Here is a 12,945-nt window from a genome sequence, read left to right as displayed (position 1 = left end):
AGTAGCGCTGCAACGATTAATCGATTAACTTAAGTAATTAAATTATAAAAAAGCTTCGAATCAAATTTTGCTGCTTCAAGTATTCGTTGAATTAGAGTGGTGTTGAAATGGTTTGTTTTGAACGCGTTTGCATTTAGTTTTATTGATTTGGGTGGAGACACTGCCCTCTCATGGCAATAGCAAATATAACTTGTCTAACGTGGCTGGATCCAGCTGCTCCCTGTTAAGACCAACGTAAGCTTTTGTTTGAGCGAATATGATTTTTATGCATTCATAATTTAGTTTAAGGTACATTTAGCAGTTTTTAGTGGGAATATGGGTTTGAACGATTTGTTAAGGGCATTGTAAAGAAAGAAAAAAATAAGCATTTTATATTATTTAAGCTAGCGGACTCTTGCTTTGCAAGTTAGCTAAATGTTCTTTTGTCTTTTTTTTTTTTTTTTATACCGTTTGAGGTTAAGGTCAGGTATTTTAATTTATTTTAAAATGCATGTATTGCTCTTGTGAAATGAAAATGCAGTTCTGCACAGTTTGAGAAAACTCGGGAATTTTGTTTTGTATTCGCATTTAATTTTCGCATTTTCTTATGAAGGTGCAATCTTAGCAAGCCTGTTTTGTTTCTAAGTACAACAAAGGCTAACTTACATAGCAAAAGTCTGCTAGCTTAAATGCTACAAAACGCTTTAACACCTATTCCTACCAACAACAACAAAAACAGCTAAATATACCGATAAACTAAATTACGAATACATAAAAAAAAACATTAGCTCAAACAACAACTTATGTTGGTCTTATCAGGGAGCAGCTTGATTTAGCCATGTGAAATCAGTTATATTAACTGTTGCAACTAGAGGGAAGTGTATCCACCCAAATCAATACAACTAAATTCAAACACTTTCAAAACAAACTATAAGGCCACTTTAACGAATACTCCAAGCAGCAGAATGTAATTCTAATCTTTTTTCTAATCAAATTACTCGGGTTAATCGAATAATTGTTGAAGTACTACATATATATATATATATATATATATATATATATATCTTCATTTAGTTTGGTTCCGTCATTTAAATAATAATCGATTAATTTAGGACAAAAAAAATATATGAGGACAATTTTAGTGCTTTTAAAGCAGAAGACAATCTTCAATCCATCATTGATTCTAATTATCTTAGTTTCTTCATCATAAATGGACTCTTTAATTTTATATACATAATAAAAATCTTAACAATCAATACATGAAAATTGTGTACAGAGTTTGTAAAAGTTTGTGCCAAGTTTATTTTTATGCTAAAATTGCACATTTTACTGTATAACACATGAATGAAGGATTCCTGTTTTGAAGCCAGTCTCTTTTGGCAATTTCTGGTACTGCAGGATATTAAAACAATTCCGGTGATTTGAGTTTTTCCATTGAAATTGTTAGTTTGTCTCTGTTTCAGTCACAAAAGCATCCAGTTTTGAAAAGTTCCAGTTCATCAGCTCTGCCCGTATTCCTCTGCCGAATACGAGGATGATGACAGAAAGGCTTTGAGGAGTAAGTCAGAAGCCAGGCCTGGAGAGATGTCCCCCTGGGTGACCTTCTCCTCCAGGTGGGGCAAGGCCTCCCGAACGGCGGGGTGATGGCGAAAGTGGGCAAGAACGTTCTCCTGGATCAAGGTCCACATCCATATCTTCTGCTGAGCCCGGCGCCGGTCCTGCAGCTCGCCGCTAGCCAACATGGCGCTTTGGTACGACTGCATCTCGGCCCAGACTTCCGCAATACCCTCGGCGCTGTGTGACGAAGCGCGGACCACCTGAAAATAAGAGGAGGTGGACTTAAGGGAGGTGCCTATGCTGCTGCTTTTACAGTATTTATTTCAATTTTTTTTTTTTAAATCGACTCACTTCTTGGGAGTGTTGCCAACTCCCCTGTAAAGAAAGTAGCTAGCTATTATCTTAAAAAAACACTCTAAATATGTTTAGAACGACAAGTGAACCCTAACCCTCACTTTTTCTTTAAGCACAAAATAAATGGGCCAGAAATACAATGCGGTACAATAGAAAAAAATGATTGTAACTTTGTCGCTACATTTGTCGCTAGGCGCATTTCACAAAAGAAGTCGCAAGAGGCTTTGGAAAGTCAGCAGACTTGGCAAGAAAGTCGCTATATTTTCAGGTTTATAAAGGAGAAAATATTGGGCATTTTTGCTATTTGGCTGACTATATAGAAGTCACTACATGATGCTAGCTCATGGTGCAAAATAACACCGTCAATGGAAATGGATAAATATTGATGTGGGTGTACACACATACCTAATACTACTTCTATTTGCCAGCCCCTGCCAGTCGAAATGCCTATAAACATTTGCTGTTTTCTCCTGATAAACAGTGTTGTTAATCTTACTGAAAAAAAGTAATTAATTATAGTTACAAATTACTTCTCCCAAAAAGTAATTGCGTTAGTAACTCAATTACCTGAATGTAAGAGTAATTAATTACTTGGCAAAGTAATTGGTGATAATTACTTTTTTTTTTCCCTCAAAAAAAAAAAAAAAAAAAAAAATCATTGGCCACACTATGTAAAGTTTTTTTGTGAAGGTTTTTGGTACAATTGGCCCGAGCCCAATTCTTTACCCTAATTTACCCTTTACCCTGAATCAACTGTTAAAAGTTGTTAAAATTGCTCCCATTATTGCATTAGTTCCCTTCTCTCTACTTTCGACATATGAAAGTTTTAAAACTGTGTCATCATTTAAAGATAGATTCAAGTCAAGATTTTGCCGATTTAGAAGTATTTTAGATAAAAAGTTACTTAGGTTCGCTAGGAAGGTTCTCTACAACAGAGCCGTAATAAAAGGTCTACTGCTTTAAGATGGCGACTGTTTACTAACGCATCTAGTGCCGTGTCTGTCATTTTGCATCTAGTTATATCCAGTGTTGTTAATAACGGCGTTACAATATAACGGCGTTACTAACGGCGTTATTTTTTTCAGTAATGAGTAATCTAATTAATTACTTTTCTCATCTTGGCAACGCCGTTACCGTTACTGAGGCGGGAAAGGCGTGCGTTACTATGCGTTACTAAGTTGGTTGAATAAAAATAAGTCTGAGAGAAACGGACTCACGGGGACGAGAGCAGAGCAGGAGTGGGGAAGACGCCGTTGCAACCGCGAAGCTAGATGGCTCCAATAATACCTGACTACAGCCATAGCCGACAAACTACGCCCACATGACACGGTAGATATCATATTATAGAACTAGATGCAGTTGACAGACACTGCTGCATTGCCAGCATGTTTTAAGGACTACATGCGTTTGTAAACAGCCGCCATCTTAAAGCAGTAGACCTCTCAGGAAGGCCCTGATGTAGAGATCCTTCCTAGCGAACCTAAGTAATTTTTTTTATCTAAAATGCTCCTAAATCGGCAAAATCTTAACTTAAATCTATCTTTAAATGATGAAACAGTTTTAAAACTTACACATGTTTAAAGTAGACAGAAGGGAACTAATGCAATAACGGGAGAAATTTTAACAACTTTAACGATTGATTCACAACTTTAAATGACTTCCACACATAGCAAAGGTTACTAGCTAGTTATCGCAATACCCTTGTGTCTAGTTAAGTGGAGGGTAAAGAATTGGGCTTAGGCCAATTGTCCCCCAAACCCTTTAAGCTTCACATTGTGTGACCTGTTTTTTTGTTGTTGTTTTTTTTTGGAGAGAAAAAAAAAATCACTAGTTACTTTGCCAAGTAACTAATTACTCTTACATTCAGGTAACTGAGTTACTAACGCAATTACTTTTCTGGGAGAAGTAATTTGTAACTGTAATTAATTACCTTTTTAAAGTAAAATTAACAACACTGCATGGCACTAAATGCGTTAGTAGACAGCCGCCATCTTAAAGCAGTAGACTTTTTAGGACGGCTCTGTTGTAGACAACCTTCCTAGCGAACCTAGGTAACTTTTTATCTAAAATACTTCTAAATCGGCAAAATCTTGACTTGAATCTATCTTTAAATGATGAAACAGTTTTAAAACTTTCATATGTTGAAAGTAGAGAGAAGGGAACAAATGCAATAATGGGAGCAATTTTAACAACTTTTAACAGTTGATTCAGGGTAAAGGGTAAATTAGGGTAAAGAATTGGGCTCGGGCCAATTGTACCAAAAACCTTCACAAAAAACTTCACATAGTGTGGCCAATGTTTTTTTTTTTTTTTTTTTTTTTTTTTTGAGGGGAAAAAAAAAGTAATTATCACCAATTACTTTGCCAAGTAACTAATTACTCTTACATTCAGGTAATTGAGTTACTAACGCAATTACTTTTTGGGAGAAGTAATTTGTAACTATAATTAATTACTTTTTTTCAGTAAGATTAACAACACTGGTTATATCTATATACAGTACATGTGATATCTACCATAACATGCGGGCGTAGTTTGTACGCTTTCGGCTACAAAAGGTATTATTGGAGCTACCTAGCATCGCGTTTGCTCGGCGTCACAACTTTCTTGCCTCCTCCCCACTCCTGCTCTGCTTTGTCGTCTCGGTAAGTCCGTCTCTCTCAGACTTTTCGACCAATATAATAACGCATAGTAACGCATGCCTTTCCGCCCTCAGTAACGGTAACGGCGTTGCCAAGATGAAAAAAATTAATTAATTAGATTACCCACTACTGAAAAAATAACGCCGTTAGTAACGCCGTTATATTGTAACGCCGTTATTAACAACACTGCTAATAAACGAGGCACATTGAATGATCACAATGAAAGTATGTCATACTCCCATGTCATACATTAAGACTTTTCAGACCAACCAGACAGTCAGATTCCCATTCTCAGCGTCGAGCACCTGAACAGGACATGTTTGAAAAAAAATGAAAGCTTGTTCTTCTGTTTATGACTTATAGTAGTAAACTAAAATACTGAAGAATGATTTCTGACCCATGTAACGTTATATCGCCATATTGTGAGATAATCGTTATCGTGAGCCTTGTATCGTAAATCGTGAGGTACCCAGAGACTAGACTGTAGACTGTATGTTCCACTCACCTTTGGATTCCACGACTTGGACTGCCTCCTGAGCAGCTTCATAGCACTGGTATATTCCGCCTGGATCCGCCTGGCCGGAACCAACAGGTCTCCATCCGATTTGGTCACCACCACTAGGTCAGCCCTCTCTATGATTCCCCTCTTGATGCCCTTCATACAGTGGGGCAAATATGTATTTAGTCAACCAATAATTGTGCAAGTTCTCCCACTTGAAAATATTAGAGAGCCCTGTAATTGTCAACATGGGTAAACCTCAACCATGAGAGACAGAATGTGGAAAAAAAAAACAAGAAAATCACATTGTTTGATTTTTAAATAATTTCTTTGCAAATCATGGTGGAAAATAAGTATTTGGTCAATATCAAAAGTTCATCTTAATACTTTGTTATGTACCCTTTGTTGGCAATAACTGATCCCAAAAGTTTTCTGGAATTCTTCACAAGCTTTTCACACACTGTTGCTGGTATTTTGACCCATTCCTCCATGCAGATCTCCTCTAGACCATTGATGTTTTGGGGCTGTCGTTGGGGAACACGGACTTTTAACTCCCTCCACAGATTTTCTATGGGATTGGGACTGGCTAGGCCACTCCAGGACCTTGAAATGCTTCTTCTAAAGCCACTCCTTTGTTGCCCTGGCTGTGTGTTTGGGATCATTGTCATGCTGAAAGACCCAGCCACGTCTCATCTTCAATGCCCTTGCTGACGTAAGGAGATTTTCACTCAAAATCTCTCGATACATGGCCCCATTCATTCTTTCCTTTACACATATCAGTCGTCCTGGTCCCTTTGCAGAAAAACAGCCCCAAAGCATGCCGTTTCCACCCCCATGCTTCACAGTGGGTATGGTGCAATTCAGTATTCTTTTTCCTCCAAACACAAGAACCTGTGTTTCTACCAAAAAGTTCTTTTTTTGTTTCATCTGACTATAACACATTCTCCCAGTCCTCTTCCTGGATCAACTAACTGCTCTCTAGTGAACCGCAGACGGGCCTGGACATGTACTTTCTTCAGGAGGGGGACACATCTGGCAGTGCAGGATTTGTGTCCCTGGCGGCGCATTGTGTTACTGATAGTAGCCTTTGCTACTGTGGTCCCAGCTCTCTGTAGGTCATTCACTAGGTCCCCCCGTGTGGTTCTGGGATTTTTGCTCACCGTTCTTGTTATCATTTTGACGCCACGGGGTAAGGAGGGAGTTGAAAGTACGCGTTGCCCAACGACAGCCCCGAAACATCACCGCTCTAGAGGAGATTTGCATGGAGGAATTGGCCAAAATACCAGCAACAGTGTGTGAAAAGCTTGTGAAGAGTTAGAGAAAACGTTATGGGCTCCGTTATAGCCAACAAAGGGTACATGACAAAGTATTGAGATGAACTTTTGGTATTGACCAAATACTTATTTTCCACCATGATTTGCAAAGAAATTATTTAAAAATCAAACAATGTGATTTTCTGTTTGTTTTTTTTTTTCCACATTCTGTCTCTCGTGATTGAGGTTTACTCATGTTGACAATTACGGGCCTCTCTAATATTTTCAAGTGGGAGAACTTTACCCCATTGTATTTCAAGAACATTATCAACAACTTGGTCACACGCTAGGAACAAAATTCAGATTATACCTGCAGTTCGTCACCCCCCGCTGGTGGAATTAGCAACACAAACATGTCGACCATGTCCGCCACCGCAAACTCTGACTGGCCGACACCTTCAAAAACATTGGGTTAAAATCCATTTTTTTATACTGGGTACAAAGAGTCCAAGTCGTACCCACTGTCTCCACCAGGACCACGTCGTAACCCGCGGCCTCGCAGAGGACGACGGCCTCGTTGGTCGTCCTGGTGACGCCGCCGAGCGTCCCCGACGTGGGCGACGGCCGGATGAAGGCGTTCATGTCGCGGGAGAGCTCCGTCATGCGCGTCTTGTCTCCCATGAGAGAGCCTGCCAGAAAGAAGTGAACATTTACAGCATTTTTATGCCTGGCAAGAAGCCTCATTTATACTGTCTTTAAAAAAAATCACATGCTTTTATTTTGAAATTGGGCTCGTAAAACCGTAAATTTGCGTGCACTTGGCTCACTTTCGTGTCCACGTTGCATTTGCTTATTCGCCCCCTCCCAATCGAAATGGATTGGACGTCTAGTGCTGTCAATGGTGAGTGAGTTAAATTTATTTGGCCAAAAATGGTCCAGCCAACATGAAATCTAATTTTTTGCATAACCTCCAGAGCAAAAGGCTTAGAAACTAACCTCCGGTCGTGCAGGAAGACGGGTCGACGGCCAGAACCGACACTTTGTGTCCACGTCCCGTCAGCATCTTGCCCACCACTTCGATGAATGATGACTTCCCCGCTCCGGGAGGACCGGAGAGACCTTTAAAATATCACCAAAAAAAAGCATAATAAGTGTCTTGTTTAGTGCAGCAACGATTAATCGATTAACTCGAATATTCGATTAGACAAGCAAGATTCGAATTCAATTTTGCTGCTTCGAGTATTCGTTTAATTAAAGTGGCATTGTAATGGATTAATTTGCAAGTGCATTTAGTTTCATTCATTTGGGTGGATACACTGCCCTCTAGTGGAAACAGTGAATGAGATAACACATTTAACCCCTTCAGACCTGAGCATGCTCCTGAAGGACATAACACATTCTAGAATAGAACAGAGCAGAACACCTTTATTATCATTACACAAAGTGTTATGAGAAACCAATAAATACACTGAATTTTGTTGCTATTGCCACTTCTGAGGGATTATTGGACGAAACTTTACCCATCGAAATCAAATCATGAGGTTTAGCGCGCCCTCTTTGCAATTTTTGGCTTTTTGAAAATGGCTGAGACAAAACACGATCTTAAAAAGGCAAATGTAGAGAGACAGCGAGAACGAAAAGTGGTATTTGCTATGTGGAAAAATTGATTTTGGCATGTGGCATTTTTTTGCCATGTGGCATTTTGTTTGGTATGTGGCATAATGCATTTTGGCATGTGGCATTTTTTTTGTATGTAGCAAAATTGATTTTGGCATGTGGCATTTATTTGCCACACGTGGCTTTTTTTTTTGGTATGTGGCAAAATTGATTTTGCCATGTGGCATTTTTTTGGGCTGTGTTGCAAAATACATTTTGGCATGTGACTTTTTTGCCATGTGGCATTTTTTTGGTATGTGGCAAAATTGATTTTGGCATGTTGCATTTTTTTGGTATGTGGCAAAATTAATTTTGCCATGTGGCATTTTTTTTGCCACTGTATGTGGCAAAATGCATTTTGGCATGTGCCATATTTTTGCCATGTGGCATTTTTTTTTGCCATATGCCATTTTGTTTGGTATGTGTCATAACGCATTTTGGCATGTGGCATTTTTTTTTGTATGTGGCAAAATTGATTTTGGCATGTGGCATTGATTTGCCACATGTGGCTTTTTTTTTTTTGGTATGTGTGGCAAAATTGATTTTGGCATGTGGCATTTTTTTGGGCTGTGTTGCAAAATACATTTTGGCATGTGACATTTTTTTTGCAATGTGGCATTTTATTGGTATGTGGCAAAATTGATTGTGGCATGTTGCATTTTTTGGGTATTTTTTGGTATGTGGCAAAATTGATTTTGCCATGTGGCATTTTTTTTTTGCTATGTGGCAAAATGTATTTTGGCATGTGGCATATTTTTGCCATGTGGCATTTTTTTGCCATGTGGCATTTTGTTTGGTATGTGGCATAATGCATTTTGGCATGTGACATTTTTTTGGGCTGTGCTGCAAAATACATTTTGGCATGTGGCAAAATTGATTTTGCCATGTGGCATTTTTTTTGGGCTGTGTTGCAAAATACATTTTGGCATGTTACATTTTTTTTTGCTATGTGGCATTTTTTTGGTATGTGGCAAAATTGATTTTGGAATGTGGCATTTTTTTGGTATGTGACAAAATTGATTTTGCCATGTGACATTTTTTTTGCTTTGTGGCAAAATGTATTTTGGCATGTGGCATATTTTTGCCATGTGGCATTTTTTTGCCACATGGCAAAATGTCTTTTGGCATGTGGCATTATTTTTTGCTATGTGGCTTTTTTTTTTTTTGGTATATGGAATTTTTTCAGGCCATGCGTGTCCATGCCATTGACGGCTATGCACGTCCAAATTTTCCATTCATTTTGAATGGCAGTAAAATGTGTGGTTGTGATTCTTGAACACACACTTACCATTACAGCGCATTGACATTCAACTGGCACCAAGTCAAGCTATGCCATTGACAGCCATGAATGTCCAAATTTTCCATTCATTTTGAATGGCAGAAAAACGTGTGGTTGTGATTTTTGATCGTACACTTTAAATTAGAGCATTTACATTCAACTGACACCCAAATATTGCTATCCCATTGCGGGCTATACGTGCATAGCAGTCAATGTCATGGACGTGCATGGCCTGCAAAAATTACATATACCAAAAAAATGTCACATGCCAAAAGAAAAATTCCACAAGCCAAAACACATTTTGCCACGTTAAAAAAATGCCAGATGGCAAAATCAATTTTGCCACATACCAAAAAAAATGCCAGATGCCAAAATACATTTTGCCACATGGCAGAAAAAATGCAACATGGCAATATTTTGCCACATTCCAAACACCACTTTCGTTCTCAGCCCTGCTGGAAACATAAGTGCTCAATTTCTTTTATCAAAAACACAGTGACATTTAAAAAAACAATAAAAGCATCTCTGACCAATAAAATTGTTTGTTCTGGTGTTTGTGTAAAAATCAGCAAAGATTTTTTTGGGGGGCCAGCAGAAAAAATGCGAGTCTGAAGGGGTTAACATGGCTGAATCCAGCTGCTCCCTGTTAAGGCCAACATAAGAAGGTTTTGTCTGAGCTAATATTTTTTTTATGCTTTTGTAATTTAGTTTAAAGGTATATTTAGAAGTGTTATATTTAGAAGTGTTTGAACGATTTGTTAAGACCATTGTAAAATAACGTTACCATTTTATAGCATTTAAGCTAGCAGACTTTTGCTATGCAACTTTGCCAATTGTTTTGTTGTATTCAGGTCCTCATTGATTTATTTATTGTTTTTTTATACAGTTTTTTTTACAGATATTTTTATATTTTAATGAAAGTGCAATTTGGCATAGTTTGAAGAACATTAAGGGATTTTTATTTGATTACTCGATTATTCGAACTAACTAGCTGATAGAATAATCGACTACGAAAATAATGGATAGTTGCAGCCCTTGTGTTGTTACATACAAAGAAATTAAAACTTTCCCAACACTGAACATACCTACTCTAAAGGACACTGGCTTTCCTCCATTGCAATTTTCCTGCTCCCTCCTGTATGCCAGAACCTTCTGTAGCATCACCTGAGCCAACTCCTTCTTCCGCGGATGTTGCGTCTCCACTAGCGTTATAGACTCGGCCAGAGAAGCCCGGTGACCTCCGATCAGGCCCGTGTAGAGTTTATTCAAAAGCCTCTGCTCGGGCCCGCTCAGGTCCTGGACGTGCCGGGTTAGGGCGGCGCTCGCAGCTCGCCATTGTTTGCAAATACGATCTGGTACAGTCTCAGGGTGACAAAGTTGGCGACGGAGCAAACTAGTGGCAGCAATGCGGCGGAAGAGGGGGAAGCGTAGATGTCTCATTTTATCTAGAAGAGAGGGATTTGAGTTATTTCAACCCATAACAGAAGATTGAACAAAACGTATAACAACAATCAAACTAATAGGCTAACAACTACTAAACAGAAAAACAAGCTATTATCATCGTTCTGCTGTGAATTGGAATGAGTTTATGGTATAGTATAGTTTACAGTAGACGTCTAATCAGTTTAAAGTGGGAGGGACGACAGGGAATGAACAGATTAGACGTCTATTGGCCATCAATGGCAGCCAATGCCGGGCAATGAGTTCATTGGGGAATTTCACACAATTTCTTGTACAGTTGCAACAATTAATCGACTAACTCGAGTAATTCGATTAAAAAAAAAAGATTCAAATTAAATTTTGCTGCTTCGAGTATTCTTTTAATTTAAGTGGTGTTGTAACGGTTTGTTTTGGAAGGATTTGCATTTATTTTTGTTATTTGGGTGGATACACTGCTGTCTAGTGGTGACAGTGAATATGACATTAGTCATTTCATATGACTGAATCTAGCTGATCCCTGTTAAGATCAACATAAGCTAACTTTCTGTTTGAGATAATGTTTTTTTCTAATGGATTTGTAACTTAGTTTGTTGGTATATTTAGCCGTTTTTTTTTTTTTTTTTTTTTTTTGTGGGAATATGTGTTTGAACCATTGTTTCAGAGCATTGTAAAAAAAACAACAACAAAACATTAGCATTTTATAGCATTTAAGCTAGCGGACTATTGCTATGAAAGTTAGCCAATTGTTCTTTTGTTGTACTTAGATCCTCCTTTATTCATTTATTTTTTATACCCTTTGAGGCTCAGCTCAGGTATTTTAATTTTTTATGTTCCTTATCCAATTACTCGACTATTCGAACTAACTACTTCATCTGTTAATTGACTACTAAAATAATCGATAGCCGCAGCCCTAATTTCCTGTTGATTTTGGGTCACTTCCATTTCCTTTTGGGTATTTACAGGTCACTTCCTGTTGATTTGGGGTCTCGGAAAAGAAAGTGACTCACGAATGTCCCTAAATGATTAGGAAGTAACCTGTAAATACCTTAAAATGAACAAGAAGTGGCCCATAATGATTATCTCAACATATGGCGATACAAAAATTGTTGGATAGGACGTCTATGGCCGTCAGTGGCAGCCAATGTGTTTATTTTGGGGCATTTAACGTCATTTCTTGTTCATTTAGAGTCACTTCCTGTTGATTTTGGGGCATAACCAGATCACTTTATGTTGATTTGGGGTTACCAAAATGGAAGTGACTCAAGAATGTCCACGAATGAATAGGAAGAGGCTCAAAATTGAGAGGATAAATGCTTTTATATGAACAGAAAGTAACCTATAAATGCCCACAAAAGACTCTGGATTCAGTGCTATTGACGGCGATGGACGTCCAATCCAGTCAAAATGAATTGGATGTCTCGCACCGTCAGTGGCAGTCAGTGAGCTAACGTTGACACTATTCTAATGGAAGATTTTAGTAACAACCTGCTGTTTCCTTTTTTTTTTTTAACATTGACACCTTTTATAAAACGATTAAATAATATAAATCAATTCTTAGTGGAAGCATGTTGACCTTTTGAGCTACAAAGTATCGCGACAAATCACTTTTTCAATATATTGTCAACTCAACTATTTATGTTTCTAAGATATCCCTTTACATGCTAGTTTAATGGTACATCCGGGCACTTTATACGTCATTATTTTGATTGGAGACAGGCTGTGGCTGGATTTTTTCTTTTTAACCTTAAAAACACCACGCGTAACGTGTCAACAATACAAAATATGTTTATCGTTTAATTAACAATTAAATGCAAAAGTTCGGAGAAGCTAAATTAACTACGTTAAAGCATAAAACTTAACACTGACCTCAAGAAGAGCTCCATGTAAGCGTTGTGCTCGTGTACTTCCTGTTTCCGGTGATGACGCTACTTCCGGTGACATTCGTTTTTGATACTCTAGTTTTTACGTTTTTTTTGTACTAATAAACACATATAAGGGAATATTTTTATGGTAAAAGGAAAATTGTACCTCGTGGGAAATTCTTCTGGAATGCGCAGTTTGACCGTATTAAACAGAGAGGCGTGGTTTGTTCCTTTTAAACTGTTTGTTTCCAACAAAGTAAGGGAATTGCATTTGAAGTTTTAACATAATAGCTATAATATATACCCTACTAATGTGTACTTGTCTCGTTATAAGGATGTTGACAACATATGCTCATTTTGCAAGACAATCTGAAAATGTGACTCATTTTTTGTTTTATGGTTGCCCCATTAGTGCAAAGTTTTTGGA

At 38.0% G+C, this 12,945-nt stretch overlaps 1 protein-coding gene across 1 annotated transcript; it reads right to left on the bottom strand.

Moving 5' to 3' along the window:
* Positions 1 to 1,177: 1,177 nt before the first annotated feature.
* mmaa (metabolism of cobalamin associated A) lies at positions 1,178 to 12,602 on the bottom strand. The gene is made up of 7 exons (XM_057842537.1): positions 12,523 to 12,602; positions 10,302 to 10,661; positions 7,278 to 7,400; positions 6,800 to 6,970; positions 6,652 to 6,737; positions 5,035 to 5,184; positions 1,178 to 1,796 (listed from the first exon to the last, which is right to left on the bottom strand). Exons 2-7 carry the CDS (start codon positions 10,654 to 10,656, stop codon positions 1,479 to 1,481), a joined length of 1,203 nt encoding a protein of 400 aa, XP_057698520.1. The 5' UTR covers positions 10,657 to 10,661; positions 12,523 to 12,602; the 3' UTR covers positions 1,178 to 1,478.
* Between the last annotated feature and the right edge of the window lie 343 nt (positions 12,603 to 12,945).

Source organism: Corythoichthys intestinalis, chromosome 8 (assembly GCF_030265065.1).
Source record: "Corythoichthys intestinalis isolate RoL2023-P3 chromosome 8, ASM3026506v1, whole genome shotgun sequence".
Lineage (NCBI taxonomy): Eukaryota > Metazoa > Chordata > Actinopteri > Syngnathiformes > Syngnathidae > Corythoichthys > Corythoichthys intestinalis.
Note: the sequence above shows the minus strand (reverse complement) of the source record. Positions and strands in the feature narration are given on the sequence as shown.

Excerpts from the sequence above, each read along its gene's own strand:
- mmaa (XM_057842537.1), bottom strand. The coding sequence starts at position 10,656 with ATGAGACATCTACGCTTCCCCCTCTTCCGCCGCATTGCTGCCACTAGT. Across the intron at positions 6,971-7,277 it reads GTCTTCCTGCACGACCGGAG|GCTCTCTCATGGGAGACAAG; the intron begins GTTAGTTTCTAA and ends TCTTTCTGGCAG. Across the intron at positions 5,185-6,651 it reads CGGGGGGTGACGAACTGCAG|GGCATCAAGAGGGGAATCAT; the intron begins GTATAATCTGAA and ends CACTGTATGAAG.